Here is a 27,456-nt window from a genome sequence, read left to right as displayed (position 1 = left end):
CAAGTACCTCTGTGTGTATCAGTGTCCTCATCTGTAAAATAGGGATAATAATTGTACCCACTTGAAAAATGTTTGAAACAGTTCCCAGCACATAGAAAATGCTCAAAAAATGCTTGCCTCTTCTGCTATGATTACTGCCTTCTTAATGGATAATGTCTAAATCAGTTCCTAATTCTTGAGCATCCTTATTTGGGACCATCTCAGAAAAACAAGCCTTCTTTAAATGTCTCTTCATCCTCACACTTGGCATCAATGCCTTTGTTTCTTTGTTCTTGTTTTAATCAGAGACACAGATTTATTTACATTTTTATAATATTTCTGCAAAGGAGAACAGTAATAGCATCATCTTATGTCTCAGAATGGTGTTTAAGCCAGAGATAGACTCTGTGCCCAAGCAGTAACCCAAGCATTAGGCATTTATAACCAGAATACCTTCTCGCACTTACCACTCCATAAGATTCGCAGGCACACAGCTCATTTCCCAAGGCTCTGCTGCTGCTCCAATTCCTTTTGCCATCTCCCTGTTTTGTGGCTCTGCCATCTCACTCAGTTCTAGAAGAGTTGCAGCCTCCTGTTACTGAGGGAGCAAGATGCCTCTTGCTTTCATCGGGAGACATTTAAACTGCCAGTGAGTAGCACTGGAGTCTTCCCAATGCCTCCAAGCTGGAGGCACTCATGGGCCCCTTTCCCTCCTCCCTGGCCCCCCTTGCCAACCAGCAGGACCCATGGTGACACCTCCCCTTGACAGCACCATGTGGTCAGTAGTGCCCTGCACGCCTGCCCCTTGAATGCAGGTGTCTGTCACAGTGACCGGTCTCCTGTGCTGGCGCTTGTGAGCTCACCTTCCCGGTCCCTTTGCAGATTGCAGCCAGCCCCTGGACATGGTCCTCCTCCTGGACGGCTCCTCCGGCGTCCCAGCTTCTTACTTTGACGAAATGAAGAGTTTCGCCAAGGCTTTCATTTCAAAAGCCAATATAGGTGAGTGATGCACCTGAAAGAGCAGGTTAGCAAGGGGCCCTTTCCGGGGCTCCACCTGATCCCGAGCACGATCCCGCGTCCTCTGTCCCCACAGGGCCTCAGCTCATGCAGGTGTCAGTGCTGCAGTACGGCAGCATCACCGCCGTCGACGTGCCGTGGAATGTGGCCCAGGAGAAGACCCACCTGATGAGCCTCGTGGACTACATGCAGCAGGAGGGAGGCCCCAGCCAAATTGGTAACGTGGTGCCGTGGGCTGGGATATGGGGCTGCGTCTGGTCCCCGTTCTCAGCCTAGGTGACGTGTGACCTCGTCCAGTTACTATGCTCTTGGCCTTAGTGTTCTTCCCTGTAGAGCGAGGGCCTAGATGCTCTTTCAGATCTCACTTGTGTGTGAGACTCTCTGAGTCTCTGAATCAGTTTGGTGGCCTAAGGATCCACCTGAGGATAGGGGGCCTGCCCCACTGGCTTCAGAAGCACCACTTCCCCCAGTCAGGACTGACTTGGTGTGGTTCCTTCTCCACTCTCAGGGGAAGCTTTGGGCTTTGCTCTGCAATACCTCACTTCGGAAGTCCATGGTGCCAGGCCTGGAGCCTCTAAGGCGGTAGTCATCTTGGTCATGGACGTCTCCACGGATTCGGTGGCTGCAGCCGCCGCTGCCGCCAGATCCAACCGTAAGTGTCTAGGGCACAGTCCCGACTGTTCAACGCTAGAGGGTGGAAAGTGGAAAGTTGTGGCTTTCAACTGTCCTGGCCAATTTAAATGCTTAATACCCACATGTGGCCTGGTTTCCAACAGTAGGAAATTGTCCAATCCCTGTGTTATTTGGAAACGAAGCAGTAATGAATGTTATTGTTTGCATTCTTTCTATTTTAACCTTTAATCACTCTGTGTTTCCCCTTTGTGCCCAGTGGTGGGTCAGACCTCACACTTTTTTTTTTTTAAGTGGTATCCTGGTCTCTCACCACTGTCCCCATGTCCGAGGCCAGAGGGACTCACTAAGGGACCTTGAGAGCTATCCGGGACCTTCATATATTAAGAGCCCTTTTCTGGTGCCAGCCTAATGGGATTGGGGGGCACGGGATGGACAGGAGACAACGGCTGCTGCTTTAGGAAGGTAAGAAGGAGGCGAGGCAGGCAGGACCCAGCACTGGTGTCTCATAGGAACATGTGCTGTGAATATTCGCAGAGTGTGAGCCAGGACAGGTGGTGTGGTGCAGGTGCGGGAGGGGGCAGGTGAGTGGAATGACGTGAAGTCCTCCCATGGCCACCTGGACTATTGTTCGCCTTTCAGACCTTGTTCCAGAGTTGTCTTTTCTCTGATATCTTGCTGTGAGTTACTCCTTTTTCTGTACCGCACCTGAACTACTCAAAACGTGCAAACCACATTGTCCATTTTTGGTTGCACATTTGTTTCTCACACCAACTGATGGCTCTTTGAAGGCAAGAGTAAAATCTCGCTTATTATTTATTTATTTATTTTTAATTTTTATTTTTTTTTATTTTTCCGAAGCTGGAAACAGGGAGGCAGTCAGACAGACTCCCGCATGCGCCCGACCGGGATCCACCCGGCGTGCCCACCAGGGGGCGATGTTCTGCCCCTCTGGGGCGTCGCTCTGTTGCATCCAGAGCCACTCTAGCGCCTGAGGCAGAGGCCACAGAGCCATCCCCAGCGCCCGGGCCATCTTTGCTCCAATGGAGCCTTGGCTGCGGGAGGGGAAGAGAGAGACAGAGAGGAAGGAGAGGGGGAGGGGTGGAGAAGCAGATGGGCGCTTCTCTTGTGTGCCCTGGCTGGGAATTGAACCTGGGACTCCTGCACGCCAGGCCGACGCTCTACCGCTGAGCCAACCGGCCAGGGCTATTTTTATGTCATCTGTGCATGATGGTACACAAAATAGGTGGCCACTTACGTTCATTGGATGAGTGTTTATGACATGTTTACAAAATCTATTGCTTTAGGGAGAAAAAAACCTCTAGAATGGAAAGGGTATCTATTGGGATGTTACAAGTAGCTTACAAGAGCTGAAATTTGCTGGTGGAAAATCAGCATTAATCTTAAGCAAATTGCAAACACCTCAAACTTTATGGTGCACTGCTGGGAGGTATTTTAGGATGGGGACTTCTCCCCTCTAGGATTACGACTCCAGAAAGACTGTCATCAGGAAAGGAAGCAGTTGTGGTCTGGAGGGAACGGACATGATCCAGACCAAGTCATTGAACCGTTCAAGGCCTCAGTTTCTCAGCAGTAACCAGGCACGCGCATACTTGCTGCTCGACCCTATGACATTTTCTTTTCTTCTTACGCTCACACCCTGGGTGGTCTCAGTGTCGAGTCTAATACATTTATCTACCACTGCCTCTCGCCCAGGTCTCTCATTTCAACTCCACCTCGATGTTCTAACAGACAACTCAATGTAAATGAAATTTCTGACCTCTGCACCTGTCTCCTCCTGCAGTCTTTCCCATCCTAAAGGAGGGCACTTCCATTCTTCCAGTTGCTCAGGTCTGAAACGTCAGCGTCCTTGATTTCTCTTTTTCTCCCACACCACCATCCAAGCCATTGGCAAACAATAGCTCGATCTTCAAAATAATACATTGAGAACTCCACCCTGCCATGCCCCCTCCATCACGCTACCAGACCCAAGCCCCGCCCCCTTTCACCCGGGTGTTGAAATGTCTTTCTAACTGGACCCAGCTTCCACCCTTTCCCTGTGGTTCCCAATCTGTACAGCAGCTGTAGTGACCCTTCAGCTCAAGTCACTCCTCTACTCCAAACTCTTGGCTGGCTTCCCATTTCATTGAGAGGACATGCTGAGTCCTTGCTGTGTCTTGTGAAGCTTTGCATGATCCGTGTGCCCCTCCTCCTCTCCGGCCTGCTCTGCTCCCAATGCCGGGAGTCCGCCTCACACTTCTGCCCTGGGGCCTGTGTGCTCACTGGTCTGTCTGTGTAGAGTGTCCTCCTGGTTTCTTCCATCCTTTCTTTGAGTCTTTACTTAAATGTCGTCTCTTCACTGAACACCCCCCCAACCACCTTGTATGAAACACTAACCCCCACTCCTACCCCTGAGCACTCCTATATCCCACTTTGTTTTTTCCTAAGTACTCCCCACGTCTGAAATGCTAGATCTTTACTTCTTTGTGTGCTTGGTTGTCTGTCTGTCCCCAGTCTAAGCTCCACGAGGACGGAGACTTCATCTGCTTGGTTCACTGCATCTGCGTTGCTTAGAGTAGTCCCTGGCGCAGAGCATGAGCTCATTAACACTGCGGACTGCCTGACTGGCGTCCTCACAGGGTGTGTGCATGTGACCAGTCTGGAAAACGGGAGGCTCTGTGCAGATACGGGTGCAGCTTCAGGCCAGACCAGAGCACGTTGACAGAGACCTTGTTCTCCTGCTAACTCTAGGAGTGACAGTGTTCCCCATTGGAATTGGGGATCGGTATGACACAGCCCAGCTGAGGGTCTTAGCAGGCCCAGACGCCAGCTCCAACGTGGTGAATCTCCAGCAGATCGAAGACCTCCCAACCTTGCTCACCCTGGGCAATTCCTTCCTCCACAAGCTGTGCTCTGGTGAGTCTTGGAACATCTTCCTTCCCCCTCTCACAAAACAGAAACAAAAGCAACACCCATTTCAGAGACCTGAGAATGCCCATGTACAAGATTTGGCCTTGAGTGAAGACTGTTGTGTGGACCAGGACCTTGATGTTTCTGCTCATGGGAAGTTTGTACGATGAACCTGCAAAGGGCTACAAGAAAGCTCAGTGTTTGGCCTTCTTCCCAGTCTCACTACTCATCCAGACTTTAGCAGATAAAGCTCGTGCTTAATAGTGCACAGGGATCTTGGATAAAGAAGTGGAAGATAGAGAACAGGGAACCTCGCATCCTGCAGGTCATGGTCTCCTTCCCCGGGCCCTGTCCTCACTCTCAGCATGAGCAGATAGGGCTTCAGAAATACAGTTACATAGACTCAATATCAAAGCACCACAGTGTAGGTTGACTGAAGGTTAGGAACCTTCTTTTAGCCATATCTGATTTCTTGTACCTGGTTTGATATGTTTTCCTGATGTAATTAGCAGTGTGTCAAAACGTGCTACAGAGTCACTGCCCTTTCCTCCAGGTAGGAATGTTCAAGTGTTCAGGATCCTCCCTATCGCCCTGACTGACACTGATGTGTGAAAGAGGAAAAGGAGATGCTGACTGCGAAAAGCTTTGTGAACCATAGTTATTGCCATATTATCTGTTGCCATCATCATAATTATAAATGATCATAGCCTGCCTGGAGAACGACAGATGTCCGCCTCCAAGCATGCGTACCCACATCCTCCCTGTTAACCCTGCTCAGATTCTTTTCAGAGTTGAGTTGAGTTCAAGAGCTAGCCAGGTGGCCCAAGCAGACGTGGGGAATGGCTTAGACTTCCTGGGTGATAGGTGCGAACTCAGATCTCCTTTGCATCTGTTTCAGGGTTCGTTCACGTTTGCGTGGATGAGGACGGGAATGAGAAGAGGGTAAGTTCTCTTTTGTTGACTTCGAAAGCTCAGAGATGTATATTTTTGGCCCTGTTTCTTCTTGTTAACTTTAACTTTTCTTTCTTTCTCATAGTTTTCGTCCAGTTCTCTTTCTTACCATTACTCCCTGGTTTTTCTTGGGTGGGTGCAGAAATCCACCTGTGAACCTTGTGTTCCGTATCCTGTCTCTTTGCTGTTGAGGCCTATGTTCCAGTCCTAGTCTTTGTGTCCCCAGAGGGGTCTTGGACTGGTCTTAGAGTTGGAGTGCCTCATCCTGTGTCCTGCCTAAGTCTGATTCTTTCTGTTGCAGCCTGGGGATGTCTGGACCTTGCCAGATCAGTGCCACATGGTGACTTGCTTGCCAGACGGCCAGACTTTGCTGAATAGTCATCGGGTCAACTGTGATCGGGAGCCAAGGCCTACATGCCCCAACAGCCAGTCCCCCATCAGAGTGGAAGAGACCTGTGGCTGCCGCTGGACCTGCCCCTGTGAGTTCTGCGCTTCCTCATCCTAGACAGTGTTAAAGGAACAGTACGTCCTGCTGGCCTGTGCAGAATGCCAGACCAGAAGCTGACCATCGCAGAAGCATCCCTTCCCTCCTCACTACAGGCACAGTGCTACCTTTACCTATGTTCCCTTCCTCTCGTGTCTGCTGCACGTTTTCATTCAGTCCCAGGGACCCCTGTTCTCTTTCTGTGTCTTTGGAGGGTCCTTCCCAGGTTATGTATAACCAGAAGAACGAACTGATTTTCAGGGCTCAGTGCTCAGCCTGGCTGTTGGCAACCGACCTGTAGGAATCAATGCAGTGGAAGGAAGTACAATAGTGAGGGAGATGCCCCTGGGAAATGCTTCAGTCATACCTATAGCTGTATCAGAGTTGGGTACAAACGATTTATCATTGCAGTGGCCTGGTTTAAGAGGAGGACGTGTTCAACTCCATCTCCTACAAACCTGTAGAGAGCATTCACTCATGGGGGTGGGTTAGCCCTCTCACAGTTGGGAGAAGTGGCCACTTATTATGATCCCTACTCAGCAGCAGATAGGTCATAATTATTACATTGAACAGGCACACTTGTAGGATGCCATAAAAACTGTGTTTTATGCCTCACTTTCCTCAGAGTTTATTTAGTGGGATGACTTTTCTCCCTGGACTAGATGAGAACTCGACCAGACCTCATGTTACTTCTGTTCATCCATAATGAGTTCTGTGATCACTTTAAGTGATAAAAATAGGTCTGAATTTGGTCATTGGGTGCCTACTCCTGTGTAATAATTAAAGCCTTGGCCTTGAATTAGAGTTAAAACACTTCCCTAATCCCAGTTTGGGCGGCCTGCCTCTGGAAAAGGGATGAGGTCAGCTTATTTCCCAGCTTGGAGCATGGGCAGAGGGGAAGTGGAAGGGGGTTCAGAAGGTTCCAGAAATTATGTGACCATGTTTCTGTGAGAAGGCTCTGCACCCCCTGGCCTGGCAGGTGTTCAAGGCAGCCGCTGATTCTTGCCAGCTCTCTTGAAGCTTTCTGAAGAGGCTCCTTTGCGTTCCTCGGATGCTCGATCTTGGGGGCAGAGGAGCGAGATATAGTCTACATGCTTTGGCCGGTTGCTGCTTCTAGCTGATATGCTTCTGTTTGTTTTGTTTTGTTTGTTCGTTTGTTTGTTTTCTAGCATCTGTATCGTTTGGGGTCCTCTTCTTCCTATGGCAGAAATTCTCTTAGGACCAGATTTAGAACAATCCCAGGCAATATTTCTTCTGTAGAAGCTATGTCTGGTCCCCAGGACTCATACATCTTTGTTATACACCTTTGTGGAAGTGGAATGTACCCAGTTCCCCAACAGCAGCAAGTCTCTCTTGCTGCCTGGCCACCTCTGCCCAATAGCAATAGCTCCTGGTTTTTAGATGCTTCGTGCCTGTGTCCCATGACTGCATGGAACACAAAGCCATCTCTAGGAGTGGCCTCTTGAAAGTCCTGGTCATGAGGCTTGGGTGTCTCATTTGCCCCTTGGGGGGGCACTTGAGGACGTGAGACTCACCACACAGGAGCAGCTCTCTCCAAGTAAATCTCTTCTTAAATCCGACCCCTCTGACTCTTTTTATAACCTTAAAATGAGTGAAGGGCTTCAGGAGTGATGAAACTAGATTTTAGCTAACTAGAATTTTTTTTTCGAAAAACATTTTAAAACTTTATTTTGAATAATTTCAGACCTATAAAGTAATTGCATAAATGGAGTAAAGAGTTTCTGCATGCCTCTACCCATATTGTAATATCTTATACAATCACAGTATAATGACCAAAATCAGAAAATCAACATCAGTAAAACAGTATGATCTTATTCACTTTTTGCCAATTGTCCAACTAATGTCCTTTTTTTCAGGTGTAGGATTCAACCAAAACCAAACATTACGTTTAGTTTCCTGTCTCCATAGTCTCCTTAAATCTGTAACAATTCTTTAGTATTTATTTGATTTTTATGGCCATGATATGTGGAAGAGTTCAGGTTATATTTGGTCAAGAATACCACAAGACACATATTGTGTCATTTTTGGTATGTTATTGAGATAGGAGGTCATTTTGTGCCATTACCAGTGATGTTCAGTATCATCACTTGGTTAAGGTGGTATTCACCAGGTTTCTTCTCCGAAACATTAGTCTTTTCTTCCTTACACTTAATAATTATCATGTGCGGAGATACTTTCAAACTGTGGAAATTATTGTCACCCACTAAGTTTGGTATGCATTGATAGCCCTTGCCTGAAACAGTTTTTACCAATAGCGATTTTCAACTGTATCATCCCCCCACATTTGTTAGTTTGAATTTTATATATAATTACTGCATTAATATGGACTCATGAGTTCTTATTTTATTCTATGGGACAAATCAATTCTTAGCATTATTTATTTTCTTGCTCAAATGGTCTTAGACTTGGCCACAGGGAATCCTTCCAACTAGGTTTCCATATCCTTTGATGTATCCACACCCCTTCCTTTCTCAAACAGAAGCCCAGCTCTCATTATCCACAATATATTTACATATTGGTTTAATCCCAGAATGCACAAAAATAGTTCCAGAATTGCTAACCAATACTCTGATGAAAAACAAGTCTACAGCCTGACCAGGTGGTGGCGCAGTGGATGGAACATCAGACTGGGATGCAGAGGACCCAGGTTTGAAACCCGAGGTCGCCAGCTTGAGTGCGGGCTCATCAGGCTTGAGTGAGGGGTCACCGGCTTGAGTGTAGGGTTGCTGGCTTGAGCATGGGATTATAGACATGATCCCATGGTTGCTGGCTTGAGCCCAAAGGTCACTGGATTGACGCCCAAGGTCACTGGCTTGAGTACAAGGTCGCTGGCTTGAGCAAGGGGTCACTCACTCTGCTGTAGCCCCTGGTCAAGGCACATATGAGAAAGCAATCAATGAACAACTAAGGAGACTAAGGAGCCACAATGAAAAATTGATGCTGTCTGTCCTTATCTGTCCCTCTCTCTGTCCCTCTCTCTCTGTCTCTGTCACACAACACACACACACAACAAGTTTACTAACTAGAGAGTACATTATCTGTGTGTAACGTTTTTGTCTTTAGTCTTGGCGGATATAGTAACAGTTTTCCCTGTAGTTATTTAGACTGCCCCTCTCCCTCCAGCATAGTTATGTTATTCATTACCATTTCTTTAATTAGTGTTTGCTGATATTCCATTTTAAATTTCCTGCATCCCCATCCTTGCTGATTTTATTTATTTATATTTGTTTTTGATGTGTTAAGCATTATCATGGTTTTAAATGTCAGAACGCTACAGAAAAGTATCAAGATGGTCCTCAACTTACAATGGTTTAACTTAACAAGTTTTTGACTTTACAATGGTGTGAAAGTGATAAGCAGTCAGTAGAACTTGTACTTTGAATTTTGATCATTTTTGGCTAGCTACAGCTGTAGGCTAATGTAAGTGTTCTGAACATGTTCAGGATCAGCTAAGCAAAGCTATGGGGTTCACTATGCCGTGTGCATTAAATGCATTTTTGACTTAACGATATTTTCAACTTATGATGGGTTTATTGGGATGTAACCCCACTGTAAGTCGAGGAACATCTACTCAGAAATGTCACTCCTTTCTTTCCTTCATCTTTTCTAGTCATCCCCATCTATTATTCCCTGGAGGTCACCAACTTTATTCATTTCTGGTTTTATCCTTCTTTACAAATGAGATTTGCCATTTTTGTTTAATGATATATCCTGGAAATCTTCCCTATCCGTTCAAAGAGAGCAAGCGAGATGAGAGGTTCACAGAAGTGAAGTAAATTATCCAAGGTCACAGAGCAAACAAGGGGTGGAACAGAATTCGGTCCTGGCTTTCCCTGGCTCTGAAGTACCCCTTTGACAGTAGCAGTCTACTTTATGGTGGGCAGAGCCGTTCTCTTTACCTTGCCAAGTGTGAGCTAACACCATCTTTCTCACTTGTGACATTTCCCTAGAAGTTGGGGCTGGATTCCTTAACACTTAACAATATTCAGCCCTGGCCGGTTGGCTCAGCGGTAGAGCGTCGGCCTAGCGTGCGGAGGACCCGGGTTCGATTCCCGGCCAGGGCACACAGGAGAAGCGCCCATTTGCTTCTCCACCCCTCCGCCGCGCTTTCCTCTCTGTCTCTCTCTTCCCCTCCCGCAGCCAAGGCTCCACTGGAGCAAAGATGGCCCGGGCGCTGGGGATGGCTCTGTGGCCTCTGCCTCAGGCGCTAGAGTGGCTCTGGTCGCAATATGGCGACGCCCAGGATGGGCAGAGCATCGCCCCCTGGTGGGCAGAGCACCGCCCTTGGTGGGCGTGCCGGGTGGATCCCGGTCGGGCGCATGCGGGAGTCTGTCTGACTGTCTCTCCCTGTTTCCAGCTTCAGAAAAATGAAAAAAAAAAACAAAAAAAACAAAAACAAACAAAAAAAAAAAACAATATTCATAGCTGGAGTATTTGGGATCACATACAGTATGGTTGTCAACAGGCCGGTAGCATTCAGTATGGTCACTTGGAAATGACTGGCTGCCCAGGAACTTAGGGGATTTTGAGCAGAAGAGCTCTTGGAGAGGCTGCTCAGCTCTGACAGATGGTACATTCAGACTCATCCTTTGTCAGTGGTTGTGCTGCCTTGATACACAGTTCTTTCCTGCAGGTGGAGATTGTCCAGGCCTGTCTGGGAGTGAGGGGCGTTAGTGCGGCCTCACTGACTCGCTGAAATGCCTCTGGTTCCTTGGGCTTTCATTTGCCCGCCGCCATGGACATGATCCTGGTTTGTCTGGCAAGCTCATCCCCCACTTCATGTGGGTCAAACAATTAGCTTCCAAATCACATATGACTGCGGTGCCTTCCACAGAGGGGATTGTCACTGAGTCATCTTGCATAGATGCAAGATCATTAGTATTCCCAAATGGTGTTTTAATAGGAACCTTGAAGATTTGGTGATTATATGGGTGAATGAGGGGCAAATGAAGGAGTGTGAGATTGACCCAACCATTTGTTTTGGTTTTGGAAATATTTCTTGTGTGTGATCTCTTAAGGGATCAAGTCAACATGACCACTTACACGGTTAGTTGCTTGGCAGCTGAAAGGAGACATATGTTTTTAGGTGAATTTTCATTACAGTGAGATCATGAGCTCATGGTTTGCTTAGCTCCTCGTGATTTCAATGAGTCATAACACCCCTAGAACTTAACTTTGTTTCCTGGGCCAAGGCAGAATAGAGCATTCACTTTGCACATTACAATTTTTTTTAAAAATATGCTTCTATAATTTGCCACATTTTTAGTGTAATACTTGTCCTTCTAAGCCTTCTCTAGGAAAATATTTAATGACCAATGTTACTTACCTAAGGCCCTCTACCGCTCAGAATCTCAGTTTCCTAATCTGTAAAAAGGAGGAAATTAAAATGATAGGACCTGAAAGGCCCTGTTCAGCTCTCAGCTCTCTTGATCCGTGTGCAACTTGGTAACACTCATTGCCTCTTTGTATGGGTGGGGGTTTGGATAATGTCACATCCCTCATTTGTTGTCCCCTGTCCAGGTGTGTGTACGGGCAGCTCTACCCGGCACATTGTGACCTTTGATGGGCAGAATTTCAAGCTGACTGGCAGCTGTTCATACGTTCTATTTCAAAACAAGGAGCAGGACCTGGAGGTGGTTCTCCATAACGGTGCCTGCAACCCTGGGGCGAGGCAGGCGTGCATGAAATCCACTGAGGTGAAACACAACGGCCTCTCAGTTGAGCTCCACAGTGACATGGAGGTGAGAAGCGCCTTCTGTGGGTCCCATGGCAAGGCAGCATAGCCCTGGGGCACTTCCATGGACCTGGTGGCAGTTGGTTTTAGCTGGTGCTCCTGTTAGGGACTTAGCCTTCTGCCTAAAGAGCCCCACCTCTTTAGGAAGGCTGTATGGCCATCTCCTCCAGTTTGGGGGTATTTCAGGCTGTTCAGAGCCCAGGCTTGGTACCAATTTTAGGTAGTGTTAATTTGCAAAGTTAGTGTCAGTTTCTGGCACTAGTAGGAAACTGAGGTTGACATCAGCACCCAACAGGCATTATGAGCCCAGTGCCTAGGGCCGGTTAGCTATCCAAAGGAAAGTACTTAGTACCTAAATTAGGGCCTTTGGAAATAGCTTAGGGCCCAAACAAAATGTGGGGCTCCAAAATTCAAGAAGAAAACTGAAAAAACTATTTAAATAAATGTTGGTTAAATGTTTACGAAAGGTTATGTTATGCCAACTTCTTGTTCATTTAGAAATCATAAAAAATATTTCATTATGTGAAAACAACTTATAAGTTAGATCTCACATTGCAAGAATTCTTGAATACACACAGTAATTGCTGAAAAATCAGGGCTAGTCATATATTAAATGACTAACAGCCAAAATTTTAAAAGTTAAAGGGATAGGAAAAACCTTTCAAAATCTTTACAGCAAAAATTATATTTATCATGAGATGTACGTATATACATCTTAATATGTTTGATATGATACATGATGGGCCTCCAAAGAGCTTCTAATAATCTCCCCTGTCCCTCCTTCCCCCCAAAAGACTTAAAATAGTTTTGTTAGATGTTACTGGAGACACAGACCTGAGGAGCTGGCAAAATAGCAACTTTCCCAGTCTATCCTGAAAGGGGTCGTCCTCCTCCATGGAGCGCAGAGACTCAAGGTTCAAGGTGCACTTTAACCACTGGGCTTTCAGGTTCCAGTGCATGGCTCTCTGTGCAGGATTATAGTAGTCTGTTTTCCTGCCAAGCTCTGCGAAACTCCTTTATCTTAGGAGAGCTGCTGATAAGTACCAGGGTATTCACCAACACTGGGGTTGGTGAATATTGGAGCCTGTTGGTAACTTCAGGAAGAAGCTAAGAGCAAAATCCTAGGAGTCCTTGTTGCTATGACAGCTGATGAGTTATTTTCTTCTTTTGGCAGGTAGGGGCTAATGGGAGACTGGTCTCTGTCCCTTACATGGGTGGGGACATGGAAGTCAACATCTATGGCTCCATCATGTTTGAGATCAGATTCAATCATCTCGGCCACATCTTCACGTTCACGCCACAAAACAATGAGTTCCAGCTGCAGCTGAGTCCCAAGACCTCTGCTTCAGAGATGTACGGTCTATGTGGTAAGAACATCTTCTGCACCCCCCCTTTATATCTATAAATTGTCACTGATCTATTCTTGGGGCTCTTGGATGCTTGTATTTCTGGGGCTAGTAGCAAGATTCAGGCATGGGTGTCAATGGAGAATGACCAGGTCTCTGACATCAACATGTTGGCACCCACAGACAGCCACTGTGTCTTTGCTTGTTCCCCTAGGGACCTGTGATGAGAATGGGGCCAACGGCTTCCTGCTGAGGGATGGCACGGTCACCACGGACCGGAAGACGCTGGTGCAGGAGTGGACTGTGCAGCAGCCGGGCAGGCCGTGCCAGCCGGCTCCCGAGGAGGACTGTCCTGTCTCCGGCACCTCCCGCTGCCAGGTCCTCCTCTCAGCGCAGTTTGCTGAGTGCCACAAGGTCCTCGATCCAGCCACATTTCACACCATCTGCCAGCAGGACAGCTGCCACCCGGAGCAAGTGTGTGAGGTGATCGCCTCTTATGCCCACCTCTGTCGGACCAATGGGGTCTGTGTTGACTGGAGGACAGCTGATTTTTGTGGTGAGTGCCCACAAGTTCCCCTAAAAATTGTGGTTGTTGACTAATTATGGGCTTGCTCAACTTCCCTGGGACTCAGCCTCTTTATCTTCTGGAGGATCAAGAGCCTGCATTTCTTCTTCCCTAGGATTCCAGTGAGGTTCAAATAAGATGGCGGAGGTAAAAGGAATTTGAATGTAGAATTTCTGTATAAATGAAAGCACGATCATTTCTATTAGTATTTTCAGTCAGTGATTAGACAGATGTGATTTTACTGTGTTAGATGCTGATGTTCATCAGCAAAGAACAGGGTAATCAGTCATTCTGAATTCACCAAGACTTCTCAAAGCCTCCCAGAGGAGGCCACACCCAAGCAGAATTTTGGGGTGTGAGTGGAATTTTGCCATTTGGATACCACAATTTTCCTTAGTTACAAATGCCACACAGTTGCTGGCGTAGCTGTCTCCCCATCAGCTCCCCTAATTGGACTTGGCATTTATTTGTCTTTTAACATGTAGGGGACACCAAAATAAATCAGATGTGGCTCTTGCTTCAGGGGGCGCTGGCATGTAAAAAACTCTGAACTTTAACGTTCTCAGTTATCCAAAATAATCCCTTACTCTTGTTCCTTTTTGGGGGAAATCCATATAGACAAGCATCTTAGTCGCAGAGTTTATTGTCACACAGCGGCCAGCAGCTCTGACCTGGGGCTGGGGGACTCGGGCACCCTAGTTGCAGCTCAGCTGGTGATGGGCTATTCTCTTTGTCTCTCTGGACGGCTGTTTCTGCGTCTTAGTCAGAGACAGTTGGACTAGACAACCCCTGGGTTCTTTGAGCTCAGGCTCTCTGAGTGCACGGGATGAAACTCCCTGCTTTCAATCTGCCTGCAGAACAAGAGGGCAAGTGTTCGTGTCTGAGTCCGCGTTACCGATAGCACCTTCTCTGCTCACTGATTTCTTTGTCTGCCTCCTGACTCCGTATTGTGCTTAGGAAAACCCCGATGCTCTAAATCCTTAGAGACTCTCCCTGTCTTGGCACCAGGAGAACACGAGGCCACAGTGGGAGGAGTAGGTCACCTCATAGCCTCTCTCCCCAAGCATATCTTCATCGCTGTGGATTCCTTACTTCATTTTTTAAAAGAAGTTTCTTTTTCTTTTTTCTTTTTACAGAGACAGAGATAGAGTCAGAGAGAGGGATAGATAGGGACAGACAGGAACAGAGAGAGATGAGAAGCATCAATCATCAGTTTTTCGTTGCGACACCTTAGTTGTTCATTGATTGCTTTCTCATATGTGCCTTGACCGTGTGCCTTCAGCAGACTGAGTGACCCCTTGCTTGAGCCAGTGACCTTGGGTCCAAGCTGGTGAGCTTTGCTCAAACCAGATAACCCGTGCTCAAGCTGGTGACCTCGAGGTCTCGAACCTGGGTCCTCTGCGTCCCAGTCTGATGCTCTGCACCAGGCTCCTTATTTCATTTTAAGAGGACCCTTTAAGCATTAAATATACATGTATTGAAAAGAAAGAACCAAATACTTCTTAAGGACACATACGTTTATATCATCAGTTGCAATTAAATTTGGCTGCAAGTAACAGAGAAATAAAATTGTCTGTCACACAGCTGATCAGAGGGAGGTGCTCCAGCTCTCTCTGGGCTCCAAACTGGATTTCCACTTTCTGCTCTGCCTTTACTTGGGTGTGTTTTTCCTTGTGGTTTAAGAGGAAGCTCTAGTTCTCACATCCAGATTCCAAGAGGCCGAATGGGGTAAAAATGGAAAAGGGGCAAAAGGCACTCATAGTTGTTTTTGTTTAAAATAGATTCCTGGAGGCCGCTGTAGGATTCTATATTCCTCTTACATTGATCAAAACTGTGTCACTTGACTACACTTAGTTGCAAGGGAAGTTGGGAAATGTAGTCTTTATTCTGGATGACGGGGAGAATGAAAATTGGTAGAAACTAGCCATCTCTGCCCCAGCAAGTTTGTCAGATGATCAACCAACCACCTAGAATTCTCTGTGCCCCTGTTCCCCTCTGGTTGGTGTGCACCACCCGGCGTGACCTTCTTCTCCATCCGCAGCTATGTCATGCCCACCATCCCTGGTGTACAACCACTGTGAGCATGGCTGCCCCCGGCACTGTGAGGGCAATTCGAGTGCCTGTGGGAACCATCCCTCGGAAGGCTGCTTCTGCCCTGCACACCAAGTCATGCTGGAAGGCAGCTGTGTGCCCGAGGAGGCCTGTACCCAGTGTGTGGACGAGGACGGAGCCCGGCATCAGGTAGGAGCCCTGGTCTCTCGCTCCCACGGGGCCGCTTCTCTCAGGAGCCAGTGGCATGCAGTGTTCGCCAGTGATTGCCCTCTTCTAACTTGGGCAGCAGGGGTCGACTCTTAAGAGGGTCCTTGAGGAGGGAGGAGACATTATGACAAAGGAGCTTTAGAGTCAGGTCTTTGTTTATATCTTGCTTCTCTCATGTACTAGCTGTGTGATCAAACACCAGAAGTGTTAACGATACTTTGTTAATATATTACTGTTATTACTACTGTTGCTGCTGCTGCTGCTATTATCATTATATTCATGTAAATAGATGCCATAGGAACCCAGGAGGGGATGGGAAAAGAATATAATAAATGATGATATCTGCCATTATTAAGAATAGTATATACCTTGCATTGAACTAAGCACTATATCACTATATAGTCATTATCTGAACATTTTTCAAAGGTGTGTTTTGCAGGCTATTAACAGTTACTTGTAGTCAACAGCATTTAAAGAACATGAGCTAAACAAGTTAAACAGGGTTCTTTATTGCAGGAACTTTTTAGATCTTTTGATGTACTAATGTATTTAAGTATTTAAGAGGGTTTTTACTTCTCAAACTTACTTGACTGTGAAACTTGTATGTGTGGTGGGTGAGTGAGTGTGCATTTGTGTGTTTGCGAGTGTGCACGTGCACACGTGTTCATGCAGCATCCCTCAGCCTAGGATTCCAAAGGACACACTGGATATCTTACATCATCTCACAAATACTCACAAAATCTCTACGAGAAAACTAAGGCTTAGCGAGCTTAGGGCCCTGCCCATGGACATAGCTTGTAAGTGATAAAGTTGGGAGTTGGACTCAGAATTTGAAATAACATCTGACCCCAAAGAGCTTGTTTTTTCCAACATATGAAATTGTCCCTTTGCTAGGTCTTTTTTGGGCTGATTTGCTTGGAAGTCATCAGTTCTTTATTCCCTGTTAGGAGTCACTGAGCACATTTTGAAAGGATGCTCCCCCATCTTAAGAAGGCTTCGTATCCCTTCAAAGCTGACGAGTGTATGTGTCGGCTCCGGGGCAGCGCATACCTGTGCACATGTGCGTGCTGCAGTCCCGTCCTTCGTCCCTGACAGTGGGATTGCAGAGCGAGGTGGAGGGGGGAGTACATTTGGCTTCTGGCAAAGGAGGATGTGTTCTGTGATCATGTGTTGAACCCAAGACCTAGCATCTCCATCATCACCAAGGAGAGCCTGTATCACTAAGTGATAGGGTTTATGACTTACCACTATGTTTAATCACAACTAGGAGAACTCCTGGTAAGGCCAGCTAACCAAACTAGGGAATGATGAAAGCAACAATTCCAGTGACTATGTTCTTCTGTCCCTGACACATAAGCCAGGAAATGGGCCATTTTATTTGACTTTCCCCAAAGCTCTGTGGAGTCATTATTACATCTCCCACTGAATGGGTGAGAAAACGAGGCTCGGATGGCACAAGGTGATAAAACTGACATTCCTGTTCACTACACCAGGTCTTCCCGTAGTGTCCTAGCTCTGTCATTGATCTCATTGGGATTATGAGCTGAACTCTGACCTCACTGGATGTCCAAGTCAGCATGGATGTCCGTTAGCTTGTTATTTGGGTGGCTCCCTCTGCTCTGTTTTGTTGTTGGGCTCTATCCCAAAAGACCCCGTTTATTTTTACTGTTGAACAGATACACTAAGAGGGCAGCCCAGTCATACTCTACTGCCATATATATATATACATATATATATATATTTGTATTTTTCCGAAGTTGGAAACAGGGAGGCAGTCAGACTCCCGCATGCGCCCGACCGGGATCCACCTGGCATACCCACCAGGGGGCGATGCTCTGCCCATTGGGGCCATCGCTCTGTTGCAACCAGAGCCATTCTAGTGCCTGAGGCAGAGGCCATGGAGCCATCCTCAGTGCCCGGGCCAACTTTGCTCCAATGGAGGCAGGAGGGGAAGAGAGAGACAGAGAGGAAGGAGAGGGGGAGGGGTGGAGAAGCAGATGGGCGCTTCTCCTGTGTGCCCTGGCCCAGAATCGAACCTGGGACTCCTGCACACCAGGCCGACGCTCTAGCACTGAGCCAACCAGCCAGGGCCTACTGCTATATTTTAACTTGCCAGTTTATATAACTTCCTGTACTACAATATTCCCCAAACAGTTGACAAAACCTTACCCTGCTCTCCCTGACTTGCACTGCTCTGGGACTCCCGCTGGGCTCCAGTGACAGGTACCCTTTATAGGTGGGGCAGGCACCCGGTGGTGATTTCAGAGTGGTTTTGCTGGTAGTGGGAAGATACTCTCAGAGGGAAGCAGAAACAGTTTCTACCCTCTTCCTTGGGATTCTGTGATGAGAAGGCAGCTCAGGTTTGCAAAGTGTTTCTGGTTCCCTGAGCTTTGGCTGTCTGCAGGGTGCTGACAGCAGGAACCTCGAGAATTTTATCTTAGCGCCCCTCCCCTTTTCCCTCCACTCCTCCCTCTGACCCTGCCTCCCCTTCACTGCTCCCTCGTTGCAGTATGCATTCATGTTGTGTAAAGAAGCTTCCAAATAGTGCAATACAGTATTTCTGCTTAGAGGCCTTTTTATAAATACATTTAAAAATCAAGTAACATAAAATCAGTTAATCAAAAACTATGAAGGGGACACAGCCAGTTTTAGTTATTTCAGAAAATACAGCCTAAGTGGATGAAAACAAACCACTTATCCAGCACCTGCAGGTGCAGCTTCCACTTTCAAAGTAGAGTAAGACTAAGAACTCCAATGTGAAAAAAATGTTTCCATTAAATGAAAATTTTAAAAACTGAATAAAGCGCTTAGGATTTTTTTTCTTCAGGGAAATAAACCAAGGCTATAAATCTCTTGTGATAACTTCAGGAGGGCAAAATATTTACCAGTTTCCATAGCTCCTGTTTAGTTTATAAAGTGTGCGGTAAAGATGGAAGTCTTTGTAGCCAGCTTGGAAGGGTCCCAGGGATACACTGGCCGCCCCTCTCAGTGTTGAGGGCAGTGGGCGCTGTGCTGGGCAAGCACCGCTTCAGCTTAGTTCAGCAAGAACTGCCCCCATCACAAAGGAGCCTAGCGCCTGGGGCCTTCCTTTTTCTCTGGTCTCTGCTGTTCTGTGACCTATACATTTCATTTGTATATTCTCTCAAATTCTCAGCTGTGTGCATGATAACACTTGTATTCCTTCTCTGACCTTGGGGGCTTTGAAGACTTCTCTGTTCCCTTGCTGTATTCTCCGTAGACCATTCTTTTGTTATCACAAATTGAACTTTAACTCCAGCTAGCTCTTATACCTGTACTCCTCCTGTTCCTATAATTGTCACATCCCGTCCCTGGAACCATGTGGATGAGCCAGGGCTGCCTGGAGTGGGCCCGTGCTGATGCAGGAGCGCCATCTGCTGGTCTACTAGCCACATAACCCAGCAGGTTATGACCCTGTAGAGCTGGCCGCTGGCGTTTTTTAGAAGCTTAGCGTTCGCCAAAAAGGGCTTTTTCAGGGGCCACAGATTCTGTGTCTCGTCTTGGGTGGGTCTCATGGATGCTTCCTGGGAATATAAAACCCCCTAGGAGATGGTTTAGCACTGCTTTTGGTCATCAATTGTGGTGTTGCCCATGCTCAGGATAGTTGTAAAGTGCATTATTAATCTTAAATTCAGATATCTGAAGTTCACAAAAAAGAAACTATATAAAATCTCCTTTAAGGAAAAGAAAAATACCTCAAAACATACAGAAGCAATAACCCTCTCCTTTCTCATCTCATCACTTTTGCCACTTAGGAGTCGGAATACAGAGCCCCGATTTGCAATTAGCTGTTCCTTGGCAGCACCAACAGGCCCAGAGGCCCAGGAAACGGGAGAGGTCGGCCCACCTCAGCCCTCTGCCAGTCCCTCTGCTCCCACCTGTGAGGCCAGACCCTGGCCCTCCCTGGGTCTTCCCAGCCCCTGCAGCCTCTTTTTGGTTTCCTATTCCTGCTCCCTCCCTTCTCCATCGTGCTACCATCACCACGTTGGCCCTTATGTAACACATTGCACCTGCTCTTGGAGGCAGGGTCCTGCTTACACGCTCACGGCTGCCCCTCGCCCAGCAGGTGAAATCCAGTGGCCTCCAGCGGGCGGGGAAGGACTCAACAGTTGTCTGTTGGCCCACAAGGACATTCCCCCCTGCCGCCCCAGGAATCACCACCCCTTGTCTGGCTCTTCCCACCCTTCACAGGCATACCTTGGGGGTGGGCTCTCTGAGCACTCCAGCTCTATCTAGTGAACTCTTCTTTTGCCCTCCTGTGGCCCTTTTATTTTAAAAACTATCTTTATTGAGATACAGTTTACATATAATAAATAGCACCTAATAAAGTGTACAGTTTGATGATCTTTGACAGAAGCATACTCCTGTAAAACTGCCATCGCAATCCGGGCAGTGAGCATTTTCCCCTCCCCCAAAGGTGTCCCGACGCCCTTTCTTAATACGTCCCTGGACCCCCATCGTCCACCTCCAGGCAACCATGGGTCTGCTTTCTGTCACTGTAGATTTGCTTACATTCTCTGAAAATTTACACAAATGGAATCATGCCATATATACTCCCTTTTGGCCTGGCTTCTTTCACTCAGGGTAACACTGTGGAGACCCACCATGTGTCTGTGTGTTTTGACATTTGTTTTTGCGGCTGAGTAGTATTCCGTGGTGCGGCCTTATTGCACTTCATCTCAAGCAGCTTTTCATGCACAAGTCACATATTTCCTCACGTCAACTGGCAGCCATCTGAGTGCTGAGACGTCTGTATCCAGTGCCCGTCACTCCCACAGCCCCAGCACTGTGACCTGGCCTGTGGCAGGTGTAGAGCACATGGTGTCCAGGGCCAGAATGCCAGGTTCCAGTCCTGGGTGTGCCACCTGCCGTGTTCCTTCTCTGTGCCTCCATTTCAGCATTTAGACACGTAGATATTAATAGTACTTGCCTGATAGGGTTATGATAGGGAATGTAAAATGAATAAATAGAAGGTCCCTAGAAAAAATATCTCAAATATATCTAATGCTGATTATTACTAGGAAGCAGCAGAGTACAGTGTTGAAAGGATGGATTTGGGCCTGACCAGACGGTGGCATAGTGGATAAAGCATCAGACTGGGACATGGAGGACCCAGGTTTTGAAACCCCGAAGTCACTGGCTTGAGCACAGGCTCATCTGGCTTGAGCGTGAGCTCACCAGCTTGAGCATGGGGTTGCTGGCTTGAGCGTGGGATCATAGACATGACCCCATAGTCACTGGCTTGAGCCCAAAGGTTGATGACTTGAAGCCACAGGTCTTTGGCTTGAGTCCAAGGTTACTGGCTTGAGCAAGGGGTCACTCATTCTGCTATAGCCCCCTGCTCAAGGCACATATGAGGAAAGCAATCAATGAACAGCTAAGATGCTGCAATGAAGAACAGATGCTTCTCATCTCTTTCCCTTCTAGCCTGTCTGTTCCTCTCTCTGTCTCTCTCTCTCAGTAAAAAAAAAAAAAGGATGAATTTGGGGTTTGAATCCTTGCTGTGCTGCTGTGGCCCTGGGACCACAAGTGCCTCAATTTTCTCCTTTTACAAGCGGATGATAATAATGTCCTCGCCACAGGGTTGCACAGAGTTATTATAAAGCCCGTGAAACAGGGTCCTCTGGCCGGTGCTCTTCCAGGGCTGGCTGGTGCTGCTTACTGAGTGAGTGGGGTGCTGGGGAGGACCAGAGGGCCTCTGGAGGAGGTGGGCAGCGTGGCGGAGGGTGCTGGGGAGGACCAGAGGGCCTCCGGAGGAGGTGGGCAGCGTGGAGGAGGGTGCTTTATTTGTAGATCTCTGGTCTGTCTTCTCAGAGGACTGGCTGCTGGCCATGGCAATGAATAGATAAGCAAGACTTTCTTGACCTGGACACTTTGTAGAGGCCTTTGAAATACTGGATAAGAATGTGTTTATTCAGTGGGCAATTTAACTTGCATTTGCTTTATTTTATTTTAAAAAATCTTTTATATATTGATTTTAGAGAGAGGAGTGAGAGAGAGAGTGAAGGGGAGGTGGGGAAAGAGTGGGAAGCATCAACTTGTAGTAGTTGCTTCTCAAATGTCCCTTGATCAGGCAAGGCTGGGGTTTCGAACTGGCGACCTCAGCGTTCCAGGTTAACATTTTATCCACTGCACCACCACAAGCCAGGCTTAACTTGCATTTAATTTAACTTGATGGTGGAGTCTAGAGGGAGACCCAGTCCTGGCTCTGCAGTCCCCTTGTGTGCTAGTGACAGTCTTCTGCAGCCTGTGGGGCCAGCTTGAGTGACCTCACTTCCCAGCTGAGGAAACCGAGGCGCGGAGGAGTGAAGCCCACACTGGAGTCAGGCCTTGCTGACGTCAAAGCCCTTATGCAGCAGGGCCGCGTGCAACCCTGAGAACCTTTTACCAACTGGGTGAATCCCCGTGTGAAAAACTGCGAAGTGATCCCTTCAGTCACTGCTAGTTCCAACAGTGGTACAGTTCTGACAGCTTTATGGTCTTCCCCTCCTCTCCTCCTGCCCCATTGTCTTAACTCAATTCCAGAGATGGCTGACGTATGACACAGGAATTCTTATGTTCTTTCTTGCCTTTCTTAGTTTTAGCACCACCAGCTGAGAGGGCTGCAATGAGAGCTTCCATGTTTTCTAGTCTGTAGTGTGTCATTCCCCTCAGTTAACAAAGTAGGACGGGCTGCCTTTCTGGGCTCCCCCCGGCTCCTCCAGCACCTTCCTTCTCAGCACCGACATCCCCTTGCAGTGTGGGCAGTTCTGTGCGTCCCTGACAGAGGCGTGCCTCGGGGGCGGGCCAGCCTCGCGCTGGGGAAGCTGACTCCCACGGACTCCAGGGCTTTCTGCCCTCGCGTCTTGGGCCCCTCCTGAACCTCGTGCTCCCTCAGTTCCTAGAAACCTGGGTCCCGGACCAGCAGCCCTGCCAAATCTGCACGTGCCTCAGTGGGCGGAAGGTCAACTGCACATCGCATCCCTGCCCCACGGCCAGAGGTGAGGCCATCCTTCCCTAGGGCTCCCGGAGGAAGAAAGGCCCCCTCCCGGCCCTGTAGCCCCCAGACCCGAGCGTGGGTCCCCTTGGCCCTGCTGCGTGTCCCAGGCCTGCCTGCCCTTCCTGGCCTGGCTGACCTGGGGTCCCCGCTGTTCTGCACCTGGAGCAGCTGCTCTCAGAGGTTCACCCTCGGTCCCGCCTTGCGCCCCAGACTCAGAGTCTCCCGGAGGGCACGTGCAAGGGGTCAACAGGACACACGGGGGAGACTTACTCACCAATGGTTCTGCAGCCTGATACCTCACAGCCTCCCGTGAAGGGGCCTCGACTGGGTTCAGTGGACGAGTCTGCAACATTTAAAATCCTGCTGCATCTCAGACACCATTTCGTTCTCTGACTCCTGTGGCTTTCTTCTCCAGCGCCCACGTGTGGCCCGTGCGAAGTGGCCCACTTGCGCCAGAGCGCGGACCAGTGCTGCCCGGAGTACCAGTGCGGTATGTGCCCCGCCCCGGGCACTCCCCAGGCCCCGCCCCCTCCTCAGGGCCCCGCCCCCTCAGGCACAGGTTGTGCGCTGGGAGCTGGGGGAGGGCTGACTGGATTTTCCAAAGAATGGAAAGAGTAACCTCTAGAAAATAGGGTTTGCTTCCTAAATCTGCATGGAATTGTTAAATGTCAGATTTGAAAGCGTTCAAAAAAAGAATGAGGTAATCACTGGTGGGAGCGAGGGCACAGAAACTCGGCGAAGAGAAGGTTATGGCAAAGTAACCCCTTTTCTTTTCTGAGGCTACTAGAGAGAGAGGAGGCCACTCACAGGGCATCTGGATTTCAGCAAGTTATCTGCGAAGGGTTTCCTATTGGCTCGCAGACTGCATAGTAAATAATGGACTCAACAGTGAGATCATGAAATCTGTCAGGATGCCCCACCCCTGTCTTGTCCTGTGTGTTTATTAATCGTATGGAGGAAGACAGAAAGCAAAGACTTGTGAAATCTGCAGTGATGCAGATCTTAGAGGGAGAGCAAATTGATCGAAGGACAGTCTAACGATCTAAAAAAGAATGAAGTATTCTAAGCAATTTATTTATGCTGATGAAACTTATCAGAGACAAATAGAAGTCCTGTGGGTGGTGGAGGGGGGCTGGAGGGACTGTTTAGTTCAAGCCCCTCATTTTGTAGACGTTATTAAGCTCTACAATGTGCCAGGCACGCTGCCTGCATAGTTTCATGACGTCCTTAGACGGACTCTGTGACATAGAGTTCCCCTCGTGCAGAAGATAAAACTGAGGTCTAGAAGAGGATTCAGGTGACCTGGTTGTGATCTGGAAGTCCTAGAAAATGACAGTGATAATTAATGTGAGCTTATCATATGAACCAGATCCATCATTGATATATCTATCTATCTATCTCTCTATCTATCTATCTATCTGCCTACCTATCATTTATCTCCCCCTCCACCTCTACCTCTATCTGAGTCTGTACCTCTATCTCATTATCACCATCTACCAGAAACAGAAGTCTGCATGAACAGGAGTGATGGGAGTGTAGGGTGCCACTCACAGGTAATATAAGAGTAATCTTGATGAACTCTGAGGGGTTGTCTTTTTTTCCGGCCCCTTAGTGTGTGACCCAGTGAGCTGTGATCTGCCCCCGGTGCCTCACTGTGAAGATGGCCTCCAGCCAACCCTGATCAATCCTGGCGAGTGCAGACCCAACTTCACCTGTGGTAAAGCTTCTGTGGATGAGGAGGGGTGGGGCAGCCACTCCTCCTTGGCCTGGGGCTGGGGTCCTTTATTCTAGTTAGCTGAATCAGGGGTTGGGGTGTGTCTGAAGCAGAGCGGCTAAGGTCACAGGTGGATTGACCCTAGCTGGTTGGCGCAGTGATAGAGCATCGACCCTGCATGTGGAAGTCCTGGGATCAATTTCTGGTCAAGGCACACAGGAGAAGCAACCGTCTATTTCTCCTTCACTCCCCCTTCTCTCCCTTTCTCCCCCCCCCTCCCCTGCAGCCATAGCTTGATTGATTTGAGCATGCTGGCCTTGGGCACTGAGGATAGCTCCATGGAGCCTCCACCTCAGGTGCTAAAAATAGCTCGCTTGAGAGTATGGCCCCAGATGGACACAGCCTCAGCCCCAGATGAGTGTTGCTGGGTGGATCCTGGTCAGGGCGCATGTAGGAGTCTGTCTCTCTATCTCCCCTCCTCTCACTTAAGTAAAAAAAAAAAAAATAATAATAATAATAAAAAAAAAGGTCACAGCTGGATTGAGTCCTGCTGAAGGTGTGCTGAGTGTGAGCACAGCCACAGGCACGCCTCTCTTGGGCTCTGTTTTGAAGCAGGTAGATCTGAGGTGAAGAAGTCTCCAGATCTAATCTTTACTTACTCCCATCCTTCCATATACCACTGAGGGCAGACAATGTTTCCTTGGTCTCCATCACTGGATATTATTCCCAAACAAATTTATAGATCCTTCCTCCCTTTGTAAGTGTATAGCTTTAATCACTCAATATTATAATAGGGTTGTACTAAGGCAGGGGTCCCCAAACTACGGCCCGCGGGCCACATGCGGCCCCCTGAGGCCATTTATCCGGCCCCCGCCGCACTTCTGGAAGGGCACCTCTTTCATTGGTGGTCAGTGAGAGGAGCATAGTTCCCATTGAAATATTGGTCAGTTTGTTGATTTAAATTTACTTGTTCTTTATTTTAAATATTGTATTTGTTCCCGTTTTGTTTTTTTACTTTAAAATAAGATATATGCAGTGTGCATAGGGATTTGTTCATAGTTCTTTTTATAGTCCGGCCCTCCAACGGTCTGAGGGACAGTGAACTGGCCCCCTGTGTAAAAAGCTTGGGGACCCCTGTACTAAGGCATAGGGTTGGACTAAAGTAAGAACGTGTCAAGAACCTGAATTCTGTACCCAGCTACTCAGGATACCCACTTTAAGTCGGGTCCTTGTCCTGCTGATTTAGAATCTCTCTTGAGTTCCTAGATGTACGACCTCAAGGGAGAGAGGAGAACCCCTTGTATCTGAAGGAGGTTGAGAATAAGCAAAGGATGCAGGCTGGAATCTGGCATTTATAAAAAGACATTGTGCATTTGACCGATTGCCATCATTTCCTCATTAAACTTGTTAGAGGACCTCAATCTGTAGGGTATTGTCCTAGCGACTGAGGCGGGGACAGGATCACATAAGCTACCAATATATAAAAATGCTTACTAGGTCATGCTGTGCCCAGGCCTCTCTGGGTCTTAGAGATTCTACATCTGCCATCTCTGAGAATCAGCAGCTGGAAGGGCTCTTCCTTTTACAGATGTGCACGGGAAGGTGTTAGAGCAGGGACCGAACAGCCTTTTTGCTTCTCCACTGAAATTCCTAGCTTCATATTTCTCCTTTTGATTAATGTTCTTATTTTTCTGAAGACTAAGTTCTTTTGGGGGCAATTGACTACCCCACAGCTCCTGAACTGGGCTCATATGCATTTCTGATTTAATATTCTGGGTCTAGATAGAGTTGATAGAGTTTCCTGGGTCCCTTTTTAGTAGCGGACTACTTACAACCTCTAGCTGATTTCAGTGCTCAGTGTGGCAGGACTAGGGTATCACCTTGTGCTGCTCCTCAGCCTGCAGGAAGGAGGAGTGTGAAAGGGAGTCCCCACCCTCCTGCCCCCCACACCGGACACCGACCCTTCGGAAGACCCGCTGCTGTGATGAGTATGAGTGTGCCTGCAACTGTGTCAACTCCACGGTGAGCTGCCCTCTGGGGTACCTGCCCTCGGCCGTCACCAATGACTGTGGCTGTACCACGACTACCTGCCTTCCCGACAAGGTAGGGGCTGCTTAGCCTTGGCTGGGATGACAGCCAAACATCTGTGCCTCGTGGAAGATTTGCCTTTCTGTCCAAAATGAGTGCTCTATGGCCGGGTGGGTGAGCAGTCAGCATTCAGTCTCAGCCTAATGGAAATTTAGTTACTCAGGAGGTATTTATAGACGTACTGTGTACTCAGTACGGCTAGGCGCTGAGGTCACGAACAAGGTGTATGACATGGTCTGGCCTTTAAAGAGACTATTGATTATTTATAGGTTAGCAAAGGAAATAATATGATTGTAGAAAGTACTTAAAGTTTACTTAATAGTTTACTCATTTGTTAATTGCTATCAGTTCATCCAGCCACTTAGCCATCCATCCATCTGTCCACTTTTCCTTCCTTCCTTCCTTCTTCCTCCCTCCCTTCCTTCCTCCCTCCCTCCCTCCCTCCATCCCTTCCTCCATTCTTTTCTCCCTTCCTTTCTTTCTTTCATTCCTTACTTCCTTCTTCCCTCTCTCCCTCCCTCCCTCCCATCCATCCAAAATTTACCAAGCAACTACTATGTTCTACCAGAATTGGTACTGTGTTAGAAGATATGGGAGAAATGTAAGGAGTAGTCAATGTATGGTCTTGCTAGTATATATAACAGCTTACAAACTGAATACAACAAAGTATCAACGCATGGTACAGATATTAAATGCACTTGGCAGCCATAGGGGAGAGCTCCACCAAGAAGAACTGCCTGAAAGACTTAATTGGCAGAACT

At 47.9% G+C, this 27,456-nt stretch overlaps 1 protein-coding gene across 1 annotated transcript in view; it reads left to right on the top strand.

Annotated features, from left to right (window-relative positions):
• The window catches only part of VWF (von Willebrand factor), a 140,999-nt gene that overhangs the window by 89,054 nt on the left and 24,489 nt on the right, over positions 1-27,456 (top strand). Inside the window, exons 29-42 of the mRNA XM_066357550.1 lie at positions 862-978; positions 1,073-1,213; positions 1,505-1,648; positions 4,378-4,542; positions 5,435-5,478; positions 5,789-5,966; positions 11,513-11,733; positions 12,901-13,093; positions 13,287-13,628; positions 15,679-15,878; positions 22,792-22,894; positions 23,309-23,383; positions 24,506-24,610; positions 26,505-26,710. Of these exons, the coding sequence (XP_066213647.1) occupies positions 862-978; positions 1,073-1,213; positions 1,505-1,648; positions 4,378-4,542; positions 5,435-5,478; positions 5,789-5,966; positions 11,513-11,733; positions 12,901-13,093; positions 13,287-13,628; positions 15,679-15,878; positions 22,792-22,894; positions 23,309-23,383; positions 24,506-24,610; positions 26,505-26,710 (2,234 nt within the window). The remainder of the gene's footprint in view (positions 1-861; positions 979-1,072; positions 1,214-1,504; positions 1,649-4,377; positions 4,543-5,434; positions 5,479-5,788; positions 5,967-11,512; positions 11,734-12,900; positions 13,094-13,286; positions 13,629-15,678; positions 15,879-22,791; positions 22,895-23,308; positions 23,384-24,505; positions 24,611-26,504; positions 26,711-27,456) is intronic.

This window comes from Saccopteryx leptura, chromosome 1, assembly GCF_036850995.1.
Source record: "Saccopteryx leptura isolate mSacLep1 chromosome 1, mSacLep1_pri_phased_curated, whole genome shotgun sequence".
Lineage (NCBI taxonomy): Eukaryota > Metazoa > Chordata > Mammalia > Chiroptera > Emballonuridae > Saccopteryx > Saccopteryx leptura.
This window is presented reverse-complemented; position numbering and strand designations above follow the sequence as displayed.